General features: G+C 44.9%; 2 protein-coding genes and 8 non-coding genes across 10 annotated transcripts; 5 read left to right on the forward strand and 5 right to left on the reverse strand.

The window, feature by feature from the left end:
* Nucleotides 1-14: 14 nt before the first annotated feature.
* Nucleotides 15-1,374, forward strand: LOC118094840 (histone H2B 1/2/3/4/6). The gene has a single exon (XM_035135541.3). The coding sequence runs from the start codon at nt 61-63 to the stop codon at nt 439-441; it is 381 nt and encodes a 126-aa protein (XP_034991432.1). The 5' UTR covers nt 15-60; the 3' UTR covers nt 442-1,374.
* Nucleotides 1,375-5,431: 4,057 nt separating this feature from the next.
* On the forward strand, nt 5,432-5,505 carry TRNAI-AAU (transfer RNA isoleucine (anticodon AAU)). Its single transcript has one exon. It is a non-coding gene; the product is annotated as a tRNA-Ile (tRNA).
* Nucleotides 5,506-9,240: 3,735 nt separating this feature from the next.
* On the reverse strand, nt 9,241-9,312 carry TRNAG-UCC (transfer RNA glycine (anticodon UCC)). The gene has a single exon. It is a non-coding gene; the product is annotated as a tRNA-Gly (tRNA).
* A 403-nt stretch (nt 9,313-9,715) lies between these two features.
* TRNAI-UAU (transfer RNA isoleucine (anticodon UAU)) lies at nt 9,716-9,809 on the reverse strand. Its single transcript has 2 exons — nt 9,772-9,809; nt 9,716-9,751 (listed from the first exon to the last, which is right to left on the reverse strand). It is a non-coding gene; the product is annotated as a tRNA-Ile (tRNA).
* A 554-nt stretch (nt 9,810-10,363) lies between these two features.
* On the reverse strand, nt 10,364-10,446 carry TRNAL-CAG (transfer RNA leucine (anticodon CAG)). The gene has a single exon. It is a non-coding gene; the product is annotated as a tRNA-Leu (tRNA).
* An 811-nt stretch (nt 10,447-11,257) lies between these two features.
* On the forward strand, nt 11,258-11,339 carry TRNAS-AGA (transfer RNA serine (anticodon AGA)). Its single transcript has one exon. It is a non-coding gene; the product is annotated as a tRNA-Ser (tRNA).
* Nucleotides 11,340-11,993: 654 nt separating this feature from the next.
* On the forward strand, nt 11,994-12,065 carry TRNAG-UCC (transfer RNA glycine (anticodon UCC)). The gene has a single exon. It is a non-coding gene; the product is annotated as a tRNA-Gly (tRNA).
* A 411-nt stretch (nt 12,066-12,476) lies between these two features.
* On the forward strand, nt 12,477-12,548 carry TRNAD-GUC (transfer RNA aspartic acid (anticodon GUC)). Its single transcript has one exon. It is a non-coding gene; the product is annotated as a tRNA-Asp (tRNA).
* A 767-nt stretch (nt 12,549-13,315) lies between these two features.
* TRNAT-AGU (transfer RNA threonine (anticodon AGU)) lies at nt 13,316-13,389 on the reverse strand. Its single transcript has one exon. It is a non-coding gene; the product is annotated as a tRNA-Thr (tRNA).
* Nucleotides 13,390-18,350: 4,961 nt separating this feature from the next.
* On the reverse strand, nt 18,351-19,131 carry LOC118079237 (histone H2B 7-like). The gene has a single exon (XM_088655087.1). The coding sequence runs from the start codon at nt 18,917-18,919 to the stop codon at nt 18,539-18,541; it is 381 nt and encodes a 126-aa protein (XP_088511213.1). The 5' UTR covers nt 18,920-19,131; the 3' UTR covers nt 18,351-18,538.
* Nucleotides 19,132-19,460: the final 329 nt, after the last annotated feature.

Raw genomic sequence — 19,460 nt, forward strand, 5'->3', positions numbered from 1 at the left:
CTGCCTACATTCTTCTCGAATTTCCGGTTGTTTTGCCTGTGATTGAGAGACAACAGTATCATGCCTGAGCCAGCCAAATCCGCTCCAGCAGCCAAGAAGGGCTCCAAGAAGGCCGTCACAAAGACGCAGAAGAAGGGCGACAAGAAGCGCAAGAAGAGCCGCAAGGAGAGCTACTCCATCTACGTCTACAAGGTGCTCAAGCAAGTGCACCCGGACACAGGGATCTCGTCCAAGGCCATGAGCATCATGAACTCCTTCGTCAACGACATCTTCGAGCGCATCGCGGCCGAGGCTTCCCGCCTGGCGCATTACAACAAGCGCTCCACCATCACCTCCCGGGAGATCCAGACCGCCGTGAGGCTCCTGCTGCCCGGAGAGCTGGCCAAGCACGCCGTCTCTGAGGGCACCAAGGCTGTCACCAAGTACACCAGCTCCAAGTGAATCTCTCTTCCTCGCATACCCAAAGGCTCTTTTAAGAGCCACCCACTTTTTCAAAAAAGAGCTGTTGTGAATACTCTTTAAAATTTTGTTCTTTAATTTTGCATTTCTAAACTGCAGGGTAACCAATAGTGCCCTGCCCAAAGCTTGAGGACCATAGATAGGCTATGACAAACTTAATTGGTCTCTAAGGTGCTACTGGAAGGAGTTTTTTTATTTTGACTGCGTCAGACCAACACGGCTACCTACCTGTAACTGAAGCATCTATGGTCCTTAAGCTTTGGGCACAATGAGAAACTGTGCTTTCATTGCATGCTGTGGTGGCTTTCAGAGTTCAGCCAATCGAAATTGCCGAGGGTGATTCTCAGGGAAGGTATAAAAGGGCTAGAATCGCCATATTTCAACTTACCTTCAAACCAAACATACCACTCGTTTCTCTTTCAAAACTTGGAGGCTTGGCTTGAAAGAGAAACATGGGGAGGTGCGGTCCTGGGTGGAGAATTTGAAGCCTCTTTCCGCTCTCCTTTCAATCAAGCTTTGAAGAAAAATGGACAGGCTGTTTGTTATTGGTATGAGCTTTCATGTACATGCACACTTCGTCAGATACACTGAAACAGAAGTAGCCAGACCCTTATGTATAGTCAGTGTGTGTGTGTGTGTGTGTGTGTGTAATGGGAATGAGCTGATAGGAGTGGTAAACCTGTTGATGACTGTTAACGACTGTTAATGACTGCAATTGGTCTTGCAGGAAAAAGCAAGGGCTGAGGTGCTAAAGAAAGCTTGATCATGTATAATGAGATAAGAATCCTATGTCTCTGTCATACCAGGTCTCTCCATGGTTTTAAGCTTGGGAATAAGTTGCAATTCAGCAACTTCTCTTTCCAGTCTGTTTCTGAAGTTTTTCTGCAATAAAAAAGCTAATTTGAGATCTTGTATAGAATGTCCTGGGATATTGAAGTGCTCTCCTACTGGTTTCTCTGTCTTGTGGTTCCTGATGTCAAATTTATCTCCATTTATCCTTTGGCATAGGGTTTGGCCTGTTTGTCCAATATAGAGAGCTGAAGGGCACTGTTGGCATTTGATGGCATACACAATGTTAGAAGATGAGCAATTAAATAGTCCTGAGATGGTATGTTGGATGTTGTTGGGGCCAGTAATAGTGTTGTCCGGGTGTATGTGGCAGCAAAGTTGCTTCATTAGTCAAAGGGCTGGAGAAGATCCCTCCTCTTCAGGGAGGGGGGAATTTGCGGGTGGGACCCGCTCTACGCGCTGAGCAGGGGGGCGTGTCCGGCCCCCTGCTCCACCTATCCAGGCTGCCGCGTCAGGGACTTGGCTGGCCAATAGGGCCAGGCCTGTGGGCGGGCTTACCTGTTTTAAAAGAACGCGGCAGCCTCCAGTTCAAAACCTACACATCTCCCCATTAGGCATCGTCCCCAAGAAGTCTCGGGGGAATATCGGTTAATTCACAACCTTTCCTATCCAAAGGGGGCTCCGTTAACGATGCGACACCCCCCGAGTTATGCTCAGTCAAATATGCCTCATTTGATCAGGCAGTAAAGCTTGTTAGAAGACTTTATAGTGTTGTGCCACAGTTCGTTAGCTAATATCTTCTTAATAGGAGTTTTAAGAGTGAGAGTCGAGATCTTGTCCCTCTCATTTTTAAACATTAGCTGAATTCTAAATTCCTCCTTAAAAAATAGCATATAGGTTTATGGCTAGGCTATGCTGCAACTTCAATTAATTTAATGTTGCAGTTAATATACTACAGTCCTCCCTTATTTGGCTATATTAATGGCAGAGAAGGGTATCTACTGCACTTCCGCATCGGTGACAGTCTCTAAATCCCAGTCGTTTGGCAGCAGCATAAGATAGTGTTTAAAATGTGTTTTGTCTCTAACCATGGTTGCAGCCAACATTAGGGCCAGTTTATTTGACAACCCAGTAAAGTAGTCTTGGTTAGAGACATTGAGGTTTATGATAGTCATGTTGTTGTTGTTGTTGTTGTTTAGTCGTTTAGTCGTGGCCGACTCTTCGTGACCCCATGGACCATAGCACGCCAGGCACTCCTGTCTTCCACCACCTCCCGCAGTTTGGTCAAACTCATGCTTGTAGCTTCGAGAACACTGTCCAACCATCTCGTCCTCTGTCGTCCCCTTCTCCTAGTGCCCTCCATCTTTCCCAACATCAAGGTCTTTTCCAAGAATTCTTCTCTTCTCATGAGGTGGCCAAAGTATTGGAGCCTCAGCTTCACGATCTGTCCTTCCAGTGAGCACTCAGGGCTGATTTCCTTCAGAATGGATAGGTTTGATCTTCTTGCAGTCCATGGGACTCTCAAGAGTCTCCTCCAGCACCATAATTCAAAAGCATCAATTCTTCGGCGATCAGCCTTCTTTATGGTCCAGCTCTCACTTCCATACATCACTACTGGGAAAACCATAGCTTTAACTATACGGACCTTTGTCGGCAAGGTGATGTCTCTGCTTTTTAAGATGCTGTCTAGGTTTGTCATTGCTTTTCTCCCAAGAAGCAGGCGTCTTTTGATTTCGTGACTGCTGTCACCATCTGCAGTGATCAAGGAGCCCAAGAAAGTAAAATCTCTCACTGCCTCCATTTCTTCCCCTTCTATTTGCCAGGAGGTGATGGGACCAGTGGCCATGATCTTGGTTTTTTTGATGTTGAGCTTCAGACCATATTTTGCGCTCTCCTCTTTCACCCTCATTAAAAGGTTCTTTAATTCCTCCTCGCTTTCTGCCATCAAGGTTGTGTCATCTGCATATCTGAGGTTGTTGATATTTCTTCCGGCAATCTTAATTCCGGCTTGGGATTCATCTAGTCCAGCCTTTCGCATGATGAATTCTGCATATAAGTTAAATAAGCAGGGAGACAATATACAACCTTGTCGTACTCCTTTCCCAATTTTGAACCAATCAGTTGTTCCATATCCAGTTCTAACTGTAGCTTCTTGTCCCACATAGAGATTTCTCAGGAGACAGATGAGGTGATCAGGCACTCCCATTTCTTTAAGAACTTGCCATAGTTTGCTGTGGTCGACACAGTCAAAGGCTTTTGCATAGTCAATGAAGCAGAAGTAGACGTTTTTCTGGAACTCTAGCTTTCTCCATAATCCAGCGCATATTTGCAATTTGGTCTCTGGTTCCTCTGCCCCTTCGAAATCCAGCTTGCACTTCTGGGAGTTCTCGGTCCACATACTGCCTAAGCCTGCCTTGTAGAATTTTAAGCATAACCTTGCTAGCGTGTGAAATGAGCGCAATTGTGCGGTAGTTGGAGCATTCTTTGGCACTGCCCTTCTTTGGAATTGGGATGTAGACTGATCTTCTCCAATCCTCTGGCCATTGCTGAGTTTTCCAAACTTGCTGGCATATTGGGTGTAGCACCTTAACAGCATCATCTTTTAAAATTTTAAATAGTTCAGCTGGAATATCATCACTTCCACTGGCCTTGTTATTAGCAGTGCTTTCTAAGGCCCATTTGACTTCACTCTCCAAGATGTCTGGCTCAAGGTCAGCAACCACACTACCTGGGGTGTACGAAACCTCCATATCTTTCTGGTATAATTCCTCTGTGTATTCTTGCCACCTCTTCTTGATGTCTCCTGCTTCTGTTAGGTCCTTACCACTTTTGTCCTTGATTATGGTAATCTTTGTACGAAATGTTCCTTTCATATCTCCAATTTTCTTGAACAGATCTCTGGTTTTCCCCATTCTATTGTTTTCCTCTATTTCTTTGCATTGCTCATTTAAGAAGACCCTCTTGTCTCTCCTTGCTGTTTTTTGGAAATCTGCATTCAGTTTCCTGTATCTTTCCCTATCTCCCTTGCATTTTGCTTGCCTCCTCTCCTCCGCTATTTGTAAGGCCTCGTTGGACAGCCATTTTGCTTTCTTGCATTTCCTTTTCCTTGGGATGGTTTTCGTTGCTGCCTCCTGTCTAATGTTACGAGCCTCCATCCATAGTTCTTCAGGCATTCTGTCCACCAAATCTAAATCCTTAAACCTGTTCCTCACTTCCACTGTGTATTCATAAGGGATTTGATTTAGATTGTATCTTACTGGCCCAGTGGTTTTTCCTACTTTCTTCAGTTTAAGCTGGAATTTTGCTATAAGAAGCTGATGATCTGAGTTACAGTCAGCTCCAGGTCTTGTTTTTGCTGACTGTAAAGAGCTTCTCCATCTTTGGCTGCAGAGAATATAATCAATCTGATTTCGATGCTGCCCATTTGGTGATATCCATGTGTAGAGTCGTCTCTTGTGTTGTTGGAAAAGAGTGTTTGTGATGACCAGCTTGTTCTCTTGACAGAACTCTATTAGCCTTTGCCCTGCTTCATTTTGAACTCCAAGGCCAAACTTGCCAGTTGTTCCTTTTATCTCTTGATTCCCTACTTTAGCATTCCAATCCCCTGTAATGAGAAGAACATCCTTCTTTGCAATTTGGTCATATCCGCTTTGAAAAATTCGTATCCTACCTCTTCTGTTTCATCCTTTCATTTGATGAGGTTTCAATGTCACGCTTCCATGTTACGGAAAAGTGCTGCAGTGATAAATTCGCAGATGTATGGTTCTATTCTCCAGAGACGTTTATAAGGAGTACAGAGTTACAGCAACATGTGACGGTTGCAGATTAATTTCTTCTACTTTGGGTCTGCCCCTGATACATACTGTATTGCCTGCAAATTGAGTAACCCTGGTCTTTTTTCACACAAAAAAACACACGTGTGGTCTTGATTAACAAGGTTGAGGGAGACCTTACTTGTGGGAGGGAGCATGGTTATTATGTTCTTTGCACACTGTAACTGGAGTGCTTTATTCTTCTGTTAAAGAACTCGAGGCAATTTCAGTAAATATTCCTGGTATTCCTGCTGAAATGCGTCGAATTTCCTTGTTCCTTGTCTTTTGGCGCCACCTTGTGATGGGATTTTAAAAAACAATGCACAGGACGCAGAGCATTTCCATATGGAAAGAATGAGTAGCACCCAGTTGGCCGGTTAGCTCAGTTGGTTAGAGCGTGGTGCTAATAACGCCAAGGTCGCGGGTTCGATCCCCGTACGGGCCACAACGTTGTATTTTATATATGTGAAGTGTCACAAGGCTAATATAACAACAAACTTGAGCATATATGTATATATTTTCCAATGGAAAGTGAGGCCTTTCTGACCCAAACTTTAACCCAAAGCATTTGAGCATTCTGGAGAAATTTACACATCATGCTAATGCTAAAATAATGATTAAACACAAAAAGTGGCGCCCAAATTAGATGTCACCACCAGAAGCTCTGAAGAATCCAGCAGCATCCAATAGAAAGGCAGATCGCATGCTGCTGCCCCCAAAGCTGCACCTGCCAGATGACACCACAAAATTCCACAGCAACCAACTGAAAACAGTCCTTTTGCAGCAACAAGGCCCAGCTTTTTCAATAGGCTGCAGCATTGCCAAGCAGGGAAAAACAAACAGAATAGGGCCTTTCACAATGGGGGGGGGGCACAGGGATGAGGCACAACAAAGGGGGAGGACACATAGCCATGGGGGGGGGGAGAAGAACCCTGAGTCAGCCAAAGCAGTGGGGGGGGGTGAGGTGCGACAGGGAAAACTGAGTAGGCCGCAGCATTGCCCAGCAGGAAAAACTGAGTAGGCCTCACCATTGCCCAGTAGGCCACAGGCAAAAACAAACAGAATATGGGGCTTTCACACCAGGTGTGGGGTGACAGAGATGAGGCACAACAAAGGGGGGGGGACACATAGCCCACCATGGGACTGAAACTGCCTTGGTCGCACTGGTTGATGATCTCCGGCGGGCTAGGGACAAAGGGGAGAGCTGTTTCCTAGCCCTGCTGGATCTCTCAGTGGCTTTTGACACCATCGACCATAACATCCTTCTGGACCGTCTAGAGCAGTGGTCCTCAACCCCCAGGCCACGGACCGGTAGTGGTCCGTGGATCAATTGGTACCGGGCCGCCTAAGGATCATTAAATACAATTAAATTTAAATTATTAAATCAAAACAATCTAAATAAAATATAAACAATAAACGTCGTCCCCCCTCAGCGGGCCGCAGTAAAATTATCAAACGTTGACTGGTCCGCGGCGATAAAAAGGTTGGGGAGCACTGGTCTAGAGGGCTTGGGAGCTGGGGGCACTGTTATACAGTGGTTCCACTCCTTCCTCCTGGGCCGTGTTCAGAAAGTGGTGGTGGGGGATGAGTGTTCAGACCCCTGGGCTCTCACTTGTGGGGTGCCTCAGGGTTCTGTCCTCTCCCCCATGCTTTTTGACATCTACATGCAACTGCTGGGAGAGATCATCAGAGGCTTTGGGCTGGGTGTTCGTCAGTATGCAGATAATACCCAGCTCTACCTCTCTTTCAAATCTCTTTCAAATCAGAACCAGTGAAGGCAGTGAAGGTCCTGTGTGAGTGCCTGGAGGCGGTTGGAGGATGGATGGTGGCTAACAGATTGAATCCTGACAAGACAGAAGTACCGTTCGTGGGGGACAGGAGGCAGGCAGGTGTGGAGGACTCCCTGGTCCTGAATGGGGTAACTGTGCCCCTGGGCAGCCTGGGAGTCATTTTGGACTCACAGCTGTCCATGGAGGCGCAGGTCAATTCTCTGTCCAGGGCAGCTGTTTATCAGCTCCATCTGGTACGCAGGCTGAGACCCTACCTGCCTGCAGACTGTCTCGCCAGAGTGGTGCATGCTCTAGTTATCTCTCGCTTGGACTACTGCAATGCGCTCCATGTGGGGCTACCTTTGAAGGTGACCCGGAAACGACAACTAACCCAGAATGTGGCAGCTAGACTGGTGACTGGGAGCGACTGCCGAGACCACATAACACCAGTCCTGAAAGACCTACATTGGCTCCCAGTACATTTCCGAGCACAATTCAAAGAGTTGGTGCTGACCTTTAAAGCCCTAAATGGCTTCGGTCCAGTATACCTGAAGGAATGTCTCCACCCCCATCGTTCTGCCCGGTCACTGAGGTCCAGCGCCAAGGGCCTTGTGGCGGTTCCCTCGCTACGAGAAGCAAAGTTACAGGGAACCAGGCAGAGGGCCTTCTTGGTAGTGGCACCCACCCTGTGGAATGCCCTCCCACCAGAGGTCAAAGAGAACAACAATTACCAGACCTTTAGAAGGCATCTCAAGGCAGCCCTGTTTAGGGAAGCTTTTAATGTTTGATGGATTTCTGTATTTTAATATTTTGTTGGAAGCCGCCCAGAATGGCTGTGGGAACCCGGCCAGATGGGCAGGGTATAAATAATAAATTATTGTTATTATTATTATTAACCCAGAGATGCATTTTAAATAAAAGCACACATTCTACTCATGTAAAAACATGCTGATTCCCGGACCGTCCGTGGGCCGGATTCAGAAGGCAATTGGGCCGCATCCAGCCCCTGGGCCTCAGTTTGCCTACCCGTGCTATAACACATGTGAAATAAATAAGGCTTCTCCTCAGTGGGGTGAGATTGATTCCAAAAGCACTCTCAATATTGTTTTCATCTTTAACCACAGAAAAGGCCCTCTCCTTAATTACCCTCCCTTCACCTTTTCTAGTGGGGAAGGGCCTTTGGTTATAATTAAAAGCCAGGATACCACTGAACATGCTCTGAACCTAAAGTACACTCAGAGTACCTTTAAGGCCTTTTTCAAACATCCCAGGCAAAGCAGTATTGAAATACCTTTGCAAACTCCAGCAAGACTTTAACTGCAAATTAATTTCAGCTGTGTGATGCCAACTTTGCTACCACATACACCCAGACAACACTATTACTGGCCCCAACAACATCCAACATACCATCTCAGGACTATTTAATTGCTCATCTTCTAACATTGTGTATGCCATCAAATGCCAAGAGTGCCCTTCAGCTCTCTATATTGGACAAACAGGCCAAACCCTATGCCAAAGGATAAATGGACATAAATCTGACATCAGGAACCACAAGACAGAGAAACCAGTAGGAGAACACTTCAATCTCCCAGGACATTCTATACAAGATCTCAAAGCAGCTGTTTTATTACAGAAAAATTTCAGAAACAGACTGGAAAGAGAAGTTGCTGAATTGCAACTCATTAGCAAGCTTAAAACCATAGAGCCACCTGGAATGAACAAAGACATAGGATTCTTATCTCATTATACATGATCACGCTTTCCTTAGCACCTCAGCCCTTGCTCCCCCCCAAGACCAATTGCAGTCATTAACAGTCATTAACAGTCATCAACAGGTTTACCACTCCTATCAGCCCATCACCCATTCCCATCACCCCACCCCCCACCCTCCGAATATACATAAGGGTCTGGCTACTTCTGTTTCAAGTGTATCTGACGAAGTGTGCATGCACACGAAAGCTCATACCAAAATAAAAACTTAGTTGGTCTTTAAGGTGCTACTGAATGAATCTTTTTATATCAGGGCCTTTGTTTGGTTTTCCAAATGAAGTACCTTTCTTTTTTAAAAAATAAAATAAAATAAAAATCCAAAGCAGAACCATGCTATTTTACTGCAGGAAAAACAGCAATAAACCTTGTGGCTTCTTAAAGAAGGTCAGATCATTCCTGTATGGTGGAAAATTTTGTGGTCACCAGCATCCTGCAAAATAGGTTCATGAAAGCTATATGGCATAAGAAATAAAGTTGTTCATATCTAGGAAACTTCAGGACTTGCTTTTCTTTAAAGAAATGATTTTACAATTGTGATAAAATGATCACATTGTTTTTGCACATTTATATAACCTGGTAGAAACAAAAGAAGGGAAAAACAAAATGTGGAGATGAGCTTTGAAGAAACCAAAATATGGACCTGCGTTGGCCGGGAATCGAACCCGGGTCAACTGCTTGGAAGGCAGCTATGCTCACCACTATACCACCAACGCTTTTCGTGTAAAGCAGCTTATTCTCTGATTCTTTATGGCTAAGCATCCTATTAGTTATGCCTGTGCGTTTCCACATGGTGGCGCCATTCACTAAGGATTTGAAAGTTGTGGGTCGCTTCATACATTTATGTCGAAGTTTTTCAAATTTCACTCCTTGAGGAGGAGGGCAATCCCTTTCTTTACACCTCCACAACTATAGTAAAAGTTAAAGCACTGTCGAATGGTAATTCAGTATCGAAACACACCGTGCTACCTTTTTGAAATGCTTTTTTCTAGTTCCATGGCTCAACTTCAAATCTTTAAGCACCTCTGCTAATTCTCTAAGAATAATGAAAGCATCGGTTATTGATCTGGGACGCAGGACGGAACAAAGACCCTTGAAGGGTCTGGGGAGTAAAATACATGCTCCAGGTGAGGCTCGAACTCACAACCTCGGCATTGCTCTCACAAGTACTGCTGTATAAGTACCGCGCGCTAACCGATTGCGCCACTGGAGCTGCTGCTCCGCAAGCTTCTGCCCAGTTTTCCTTGTGTGGCTCTCAAAGTTTTCGAAACTAGTGTCTTTTTTTAAAAAAAACAAAAACAAAATCTAGCGGCACAGAAAATTCCACTTATTTATATTTTAATGAAGGACAGACATGCGTAGCAAGGATTTCAAAGTAAATGGGAAAGATTGTCCTGGAGTATTCTTAAGTCACTATCACATCTTTGTGTGCCTGACTTTTTAAGACCAGGCCGCCCCAGTACAGTAAGTGGTTTTGTCCCACAGAACATCCACCGGAGTAAGCACGACAGTTAAGCTGGAATAAGCATTCAAATAAGGGTTATGTTTTAAAACACGGGGTAATCTTTCGAGTTACACAGAACTCTTTTTCAAGGGGCATGTTCAGAAAGTAGTTTGAAAGAAAGAGCAGTAGAAGCTTCAGAGCCACAGCACTTCAGCTCCACGCCCCTGTCCTTGAAACTACAGGATATTTTTTTTAATGGCAGAAGTACTGTACAGTACTGTACTAACAGAAGTCTACAATATGTATGCAATAAAAATCCATTTTGTCAGAAGTGGGATTCGAACCCACGCCTCCAGGGGAGACTGCGACCTGAACGCAGCGCCTTAGACCGCTCGGCCATCCTGACTTTCACTCCACCCTCCCCACATATTTGCAGATTACAGTAATACATTCTCTCCTCTACCTTTTCCCAATGTAAACTTTTGGCATATTATTATCATGTAAACCTTTATGGTTTATCATTGCATCCTCATATATTCATTTTTTTAAAAGGTATACCTTCAAAGTATGAATTTCAATGAGATTAAGAAGGAAGCACCCTCATCGACGAAGGCAATAAATTGCTATACAGTACATCCAGCAGCGCGACTACAATTTAAGGAACGTCAAGGGTGCTGCCACAACTTATATGGAAGCCTTTGGGAGTGCCACTTTACGGATTGGTTCTTACGTGCAAAGTCATTACGTCGTTACTGGACACTTATGCGCAGGATTCACACAACAAGCATTCACAAGTATACATTATCTGTTGTTGTTTTTTGTATGTTTGATGACCGACCACTGAGCAGCGTAAACTGGCAGGACTGATAAATCCACCGTGCGTTTGTGTTGATGTGGCGGGGACCAAAGGTATGCCGTAACTTTTGTTGGCCCGTTCCCACGGTCACGGTGTTGGTCTGAGTCTGCTGATTGTTTCAGTCTTTTTCAAACAGTGACGGAAGAGAATGCTCTCTGCAGGCTGATGATTCAGGTTAATTAGAAAACACAGTCCTGGGGTGTTCGGCGAGGAAAATGTACTGACTGGAAGTTATTAAGTATGGTCTCAATTGCTAAGCTCAAATGTCACCTTCCGTGACGTGACATCACTTTGCACAGAAGCAGACTGAAATCGTGGCTATTTCCATAGTATGAAAGGTTGCACGACTGTTCATCACTTGGTAGTCGTGGCCGAGTGGTTAAGGCGATGGACTAGAAATCCATTGGGGTCTCCCCGCGCAGGTTCGAATCCTGCCGACTACGCAACACGTAGCTTTTTTGTTTGGGATCTTTACAACCTCGCTTCTTTTGTTGTGGTTTCCTACATTTTTAAATAATATTTTCACACGGTAACCGACCCTTGGGCTGGAGAAATGGTGCCTGCTGTTTGCTAGCTGTGTCCTTTTACGCAAACCACGCAACACTCACGATAGGCGGCTTAGAGAAACTGGGGTTGCTGTTCCTGTCGCTTAGTGTGTTTCAAAGAATGGATTCAGCCTCGATAGCGGTGTGGATACGTTTTAAATCTCCCGCTTGGTCGATTCAGTCGTTCACCTTTTAATTTCTGAAAAGCAGACGTGCAGGAAGCGATTGAAAAAAGTTTCCTCGGCCCTTCAAACTTGGGAGCTGCATGTGTTTGTTTTTCAGCTGATAAGGGTTACGCATTTTTTAATATGTTCAGATGATACACTATCTCCTGGACAGTTAAATTTCGCAGGCACCAAATATGGCTGAGCTCTGGTTACCTGAACATACCTCACATTGCACTTTGCCCTGAGAAATCGTTGGTTAACTTTGCGCACAGAATTTATGTGCAGCAAGAAGGAGACAGTCTACAGTATTTGCTTCTTGTTCATGGGTTGTCACAATTGAGGTATGCTGCATAGCAGGGAGAACTCACCACTTTTTCATGCATAAGCGTTGGTGGTATAGTGGTGAGCATAGCTGCCTTCCAAGCAGTTGACCCGGGTTCGATTCCCGGCCAACGCAGAGTTTTCCTTTTCCGAGCTTTGATAGTTTTATGGGTGTTTTTTAAAAACTATTAAAATACTGTTTTCCAGTTTTCGTTTTCAAAACAATTATTAAACTTTCCGTTCAGGGAATAAAGAAAGAAGTGGAATGAAAAGGGAGCATAGGTTACATTTTATTTCCGTGGGAAAATGTGCATGCATGGGCAAATTTTTATTCAACCTGCTCTGCAGCATCTTCCTTCCTCCCTTCATGAGTCTTTTCGTTGAATAAAAACTTGCAGTTCTGCTGCGTTACGGTAAGTTAAAGCTCAGGATTGAAAAATTAGGCATAGTTTTGAGGAGATATTTGAACCATGGCAAAATATGTTACTGTATATAAAAGTTTGTATCAGCCATTTCTACCCATGTGAAAAAAACATATGTAACCAGCTCCTCGTTAGTATAGTGGTAAGTATCCCCGCCTGTCACGCGGGAGACCGGGGTTCGATTCCCCGACGGGGAGAGGTGATATTTTTTCCCCCCTCAATCCATTTTCAAAAGCAATTATAACGCTACAAACTCAGTGATATGGATATTTGATTTACAGTATATGAATGAAGTCTTATTAACTTAATGTGCGAGTGGGGGTGTTGTAAAAGATAGATAGCGCTGCTTAGCTAAACTTACACGCAGACTGTTCATTGATCTCTTGCTTGATTTGTGCCTTGTTTAATTTCTAAAATACTGGGCTCACTGCCCTAGACTAGCTTGGAAATGTTATCTTTTCACCTGAAAACCCTTTCCTTCTACGCTCAGCAGACTGTGATTTCGGCACAGGTGTAAGAAAGGAACGCTGTACATGTTCAGAGGAATTCTTTCTTTCTCCTTGGCCCGCTCCAGAGTATTCTTATCAATGAAATAGGTTTTGGGAACCCGGAATGATCATGTCCCTAATTAATTAAACCGCATTTAAAAATAAATATACCTTTTATGTAATGTAATAGCTTAGGGAAGTAGTTGCTTCTCATTCAATCCATCTCCAAAGATGCCTGTCTGCATTTCATTTTATTCCAGATTATTTAAGAAAATAAAAATAATAATTCCCAAATAGCTTTTTAATGAAAGCATTATTTTTTAAATAGTCTTTTTATGAATGTTTTCCTGCTTTACAATAATTGTTGTTTGTGTGTCTGTGCGTGCTTTCTTTAACATTATCCTTTTTGCTGTTGTTGTATGTATATATGTAAGATCACGACCAAAAAGGAAAAAAGGACCAATTCGGAAACACGAAGGCACCACTGGGATTTGAACCCAGGATCTCCTGTTTACTAGACAGGCGCTTTGACCAACTAAGCCATGGCGCCCCACATGTAAAGAGAAAGCATAGAAATTAGAGGCTTTTATGCAGTTATAATTGCAGTTATAATTGGAAAATGCTCTATGGCAGTAGAGCTCTATGGCAGTAGACCTTTGCTGAATGCAAACTTTAAAAGAGGCAGGCTGCAATCAAGTGTGTACACTCTTCCTCTGTGCAAACCCTCCCACATATGCATGTGATGCCATCTGAGTGTAAATTGTCTCCGTGGTGCATTAATAGCATGCGAACAGAAACACAAATTTTAAACAAAATAAAAAAAATCCTTCCAGTAGCATGCACACGAAAGCTCATACCAATGACAAACTTAGTTGGTCTCTAAGGTGCTACTGGAGCGATTTTTAAAATTTTGTTTCGACTACATCAGACCAACACAGCTATCTACCTGTAACAAATTTTAAAAGGAGTTCTAGGAAGTGTTGTCTCCACTGGGAAAACAAAACGCTGAACTGGATGGGCCTTGGCCTGATCCGGCGGCGCTCTTCTTGTGTTCTTAAGCAGGTTCAATTTTTTTAAAGACACACTTTTAGCTCAAGCAAGTCAGACAAGCTAATTCTCATGCTATGTTAGTTCCACTTGATTTTTTATTTTTATATTTTTATGATTATGGTGTGGACGGTCTCCCTTGATCAGCATTGTTTGCGGTTCTGGGAAAGGCTCGTCTGATGGCTTGCTAACCTGAAACAAAGCAGGCAGTGGGCTGGAGTGCAAATAACACTATTTCTCATGAGGTGGCCAAAGTATTGGAGCCTCAGCTTCAGGACCTGTCCTTCCAGTGAGCACTCAGGGCTGATTTCCTTCAGAATGGATAGGTTTGATCTTCTTGCAGTCCATGGGACTCCCAAGAGTGTCCTCCAGCACCATAATTCAAAAGCATCCATTTTTCGGCGACCAGCCTTCTATATAATACCTAAAAAAACTATTTAAGAGCCTGGGTAGCTCAGCCAGTAGAGCATCAGACTTTTAATCTGAGGGTCCAGAGTTCAGGTCCCTGTTCAGGTGTGTCCATTTTCTCCTTAGGAAATAGAAATCATTGTTCTCTTCAAATTACTCCACTTCACCTTACCACCTTCTTGGCAATTACTGGTTAGCATACCCTTCCCCAGCCCTGGCGCCCTATGATAAGAGTTTTAGTCCAAAACATGGGGTGGGGGCAGCTACTAGGCTGCAGTGGCAGCACTGGGTGGGTGGGGGAGGGGAAAATGGGGGAACAGATAGAAGGAAAAAAATATATTTCTAGATGGGTGAGCTGTGTCCCACAGGTAAAGAAAGCTCTCTGAAAGAAAGAAAGAAAGAAAGAAAGAAAGAAAGAAAGAAAGAAAGAAAGAAAGAAAGAAAGAAAGAAAGAAAGAAAGAAAGAAATATATGTTAGTGGCAGGGGCCCAGCAATGGGGGGCAACTTAGGGGGTGAGTTCCTTGCCTCCCTAACCCCCCTACTCTGGTGCCAACCATGCTAGGCAGGGTTAATTTGGAGGACAGATTGTCTGGGTAACTGAGTATTGTGGCATAAGCTTCTGCAATCACTGACTCGACATTTATTATAATCCCATTTGATCACCATGTGGTTCGGCAGAAGTGGATTAAAAATGCTTTATAAATAACGAAATCTTTTCTGCCTAGCAATTTGTACCGCTGAGGAAGATGGGGAGCTTGTTGCAGTTCCTTTGTGATAAGCAGATTGTTGTTACCTGGAAATATGTAGGGCTGGACTTCTGGAAGAATATCTGTGGCCCTCTAGACTACATAGAATCGTAGAGTTGGAAGATACCCCGAGAGTCAGCTGGTCCAACACCCTGCAATGCAGGAATCTCAACTAAAGCATCTATGACAAAAATAAAAGTGATGAGAGGGGGCTCTGTGCAAATGGGAGGGGCAGTTAAGAGTTAGTTAGAAGACAAAGGGAGAGTTTGAAGGAGAGTTTTAGGGTTGGCCATGATGTGACCTAGAGTGGAAAGGGTTGTCTGCTGTTAAAGGCAGCAAGCTGGAGAGAGGGTCAAAGCATGACCACTATGGGAGAAGCAAGACCCTCTTGGGGTCTTAATGCTGGGAGCCCCTCCATCGTAGGCTCAGGTTGTATACAGTATATGTGTAAATAAGCCATAGATCAGGGGTCAGCAAACCTTTTCAGCAGGGGGCTGGTCCACTGTCCCTCAGACTTTGTGGGGGACCAGACTATAATTTTGGGGGGGGGGGCGTGGGATGAACGAATTCCTATACCCCACAAATAACTCAGAGATGCATTTCAAATAAAAGCACACATTCTACTCATGTAAAAACATACTGATTCCTGGACCGTCCGTGGGCTGGATTTAGATGATTGGGCCGCCCCAACCCCCGGGCCTTAGTTTGACTACCCATGCCATAGATCCTAAATACACCACAGTCTCTGCTGTACCTCATTTCCAAAAGGACTTATGTACCCCTGGTGTGTGACAAAATAAACTTTAGTGCCTTGTGGAGTTTCCTGATTGTGCTCTACAGTATTTAAAACTTTTGTTCAGATGAGGAACTGGGGACTATTTGCGGTCTGGTACGTGAGATCGCGCAGGATTTCAAGACTGACCTGCGGTTCCAGAGCTCGGCGGTGATGGCCCTGCAGGAGGCCAGCGAGGCTTACCTGGTCGGCCTTTTCGAAGATACCAACCTGTGCGCCATCCACGCCAAGCGGGTCACCATCATGCCCAAAGACATCCAGCTGGCTCGCCGCATCCGCGGAGAAAGGGCTTAAATTATCAGGACCTCTCAAAGAACAAAAGGCTCTTTTAAGAGCCACTACACATACTCAAAATTACTGGAAATTGCTTTTGTCTCCTTGCTTTCGGTGTTCCCTTTGGTAGGGCAAAATGCCCATGGTGTCCTAGCAAAAATTTTCTGCATGCAACTAATACAGGTATAAATAGTAAGCGCTCAGGTTGGGGTGGTGGTAGATCGCCATTACAGAATGTATATATGTCCTCCATTATGGTGTAGAAAAATGCAAATATTTTTGGCCACTTCGCTAAGGCTTTAGCAGTCTTCAACCCGAGACACTGCTTCAAATAAGTAATGATACCTTTTGGAGTGTCCAGCCAGCTAAATTATGCCTAGAGCAAACCCATACTTTGATCTTAATATACTTGTAGTGTGCCTATGCATAGGACCAACAGGGTAGAAAGCTTGATTACATGCTATGGGAAATTTTACAGCTCTTTCCGTAAATAAACAGTGCCTCATTATACTGAATTGCTTCCCCTAACCTAGAACTTTCCACTTGTATGAAAAGGGTCCTACACATTTTATTCATACCACTAAAATATATAAATATCACAGCTGATCTAACCTGCAATTTTAACATCCAGCTTTGCTGTTTCATGCTTGAGTTGCCTGGTAAATAGTTCACATTTTTGGATTTTGACAGCATACAGAAAGGTATTTAATAGCAAATCGAAGCATATCTGGTGGTTATCCAATGAGCCAACCTTAAGCATGCTTGGGTTAATTTTACAGCACTGGAATCTGCTGCAGGCCTCTAGCCCAGTGGTGGCGAATCTATGGCACATGTGCCAGAGGGCACTAAGAGGCCTCTCTGGGCACGTGCGCTGTTGCCCAAGCAAGGCCATAGCTTCCCTCGCGTGCCGTTCAAGCAAGGTGCTGAGCAGGCGTTGACTTTTGATGCACCAGGGCCAGTCTATTTCCTACTCAGGAGTAAGCTGCCTTGAGCTCAGCAGGGCTTAACTCCCATGCCAAGAAACACATAAAGACAGCAACCTAAGAAGGGACTGCTGGGTTTACATGTTCGCTGGGCTGGAAGCTGACAGAGAAATTCATTCCGTGGAGGCTGTGATCAAATGGCAGCCAAAGAAACAGTAAAATATAATAATAATTCCTCACCCATCTGGTTGGTTTTTTTTATTACGGTATTAATATTTGTATGCATGCTCGCAGACAATCATTATCTCATTAAAAATTGGGAGAGGGTGGCTATTAGTACAGCACTCCAGTGTTCATTAGTGGTCAAAATTGTGGAGCCTTCTGGAAAAAATATGTATTTTCGAGTTTAGTGGCTCATAACACCACTTTGTTTCGGAGCAATACCAGTGCTTTTTTTCTGTAGTGACGCAGGGGAACACATACCCCTAAACATTTTGTGTATTTATTTTTCCCAATTTGAACTATTTATTTTTCTCCGGTGGCGATTATGGAAAGATAATTTAACAAATTGCAATGCAATAACTTTTATGAAGGATTATTTATTACAACAGCAGTCATAACAGGTCTTTAAATTAGCGCGACAGGCTCCAGATCACCCCTTTTCGCCCCTGCACCTGACCGGATCTCCCACCCACCCACCCGCCCTTTAGGTCTTCCCTTAGTTAGGATGTTCGCTTTGACCTTGCTATGGACTTCGGTTGGTCGCCTTTGGTTGCCCAAAGGGCCCTGGTAGGAGTTTTTTATCCAATTGGCTAATTGGCACCGGCCTCTTGGTTTTTTTGCCTGCCTTGTAGCAATTCATCACAACTTCTTTTGGTACAGTGGTGCCTCGCTTAACGAATGCCCTGTCAGACGAATTTTTCACTATACGAATCGATTTTGCGATCGGAGGTTGCCTCGTCTTGCGAAGCGTGGCCATAGAAAAACAAACCTCCGACTACAAAGTCCAGCGTGCAGCGAAAAATTGCCAGGGCTTTTTGCCGCCTGCCTTCCCCTTGGCTTGGGGAAGGCAGGCGGCAAAACACCCCCACATCGCCGCACTTCTGTTGGGCAGGGGGAAGGAGGAAATCCCGGATCTGTCAGGCGTTTTCGCTGGCTGCCTTCCCCAATTCAAAACACCCCCGCACCAGCGCACTTTGGCTTTGGGTGATGGGGCGAAAGCCAATACCTCTCACTTGCTTTAACCAATAAAGTTGAGGCCTTATTCTACCCATTAACCCTAATACCACGTGTCACTGTGTCTTTATTTATCACGGGGGGGGGGGAGGTCCTCGAACCGCAAGTAGGTTTTGAATTGCAGTTTGGGCACTCGGTCTCTAAAAGGTTCACCATCACTGATCTTAGCAGACTTTTTTTAAAAGTGAAAAGCAAGTACAGCTCTTTTAAAGAAAAAGTGGAGGGCTCTTAAAAGAGCCTTTTGGTTTAAGTGGAGTGGTTGTTTTCAAAGTTTACTTGGAGCTGGTGTACTTGGTGACAGCCTTGGTGCCCTCCGACACAGCGTGCTTAGCCAACTCTCCAGGCAGCAGCAGGCGCACAGCAGTCTGGATCTCCTGGGAAGTGATAGTGGATCGCTTGTTGTAATGGGCCAAGCGGGAAGACTCAGCAGCGATGCGCTCGAAGATATCGCTGACGAAGGAATTCATAATGCTCATGGCTTTGGAGGAGATCCCTGTGTCCGGGTGGACCTGCTTGAGGACCTTGTAGACATAGATGGAGTAGCTCTCCTTCCTGCTCTTCTTGCGCTTCTTGTTGCCCTTCTTCTGGGTCTTGGTGATGGCCTTCTTCGACCCTTTCTTAGGCATGGGAACGGACTTTACTGGCCCGGGCATTTTCAAACTCAGCTGCTACTTGCGGTTCGAGGACCCGCCCCCCGCAATAAATAAAGACACAGTGACATGTGGTATTAAGGTTAATGGGTAGAATAAGGCCACAACAGGGAGGAGCCTGTTGATGCAAATACAACTGAAACTGAAAGCTCCCCCTGGTGCCACCGGGGTCGTGCCATGGCCCTAGCCACCAGCAGGGAGTCGGATGGGATCCACGACCGCCGGATCCCTTTAAGGGGATACCCCTATAAGAGGAGGGTTGGATGATGGCCACAACCAGTCCTCGAACACACCAGACAACTCCATATTCCAATGCCTACCGCCACCCGAGCCAAAAGGGCTCGCCGCCAATACCCTCACCCGCTGTAACCAAACCCTAATGCTTCGTGTGATATCAGCAAGCCAGATGTCATTTCCTTGATTTGAAAGATGCACGCCATCATCACGGAAGAGAGCCGCCTCACTGAACCTGATTTCAGGGTGCTCCACAACACGACCCTCCATGCCACACAGTTTGCGTGCCAAAACACGATTCAGCAGTTTC

This window comes from Zootoca vivipara, chromosome 12 (assembly GCF_965207765.1).
Source record: "Zootoca vivipara chromosome 12, rZooViv2.hap1.1, whole genome shotgun sequence".
In the NCBI taxonomy this organism is placed as follows: domain Eukaryota; kingdom Metazoa; phylum Chordata; class Lepidosauria; order Squamata; family Lacertidae; genus Zootoca; species Zootoca vivipara.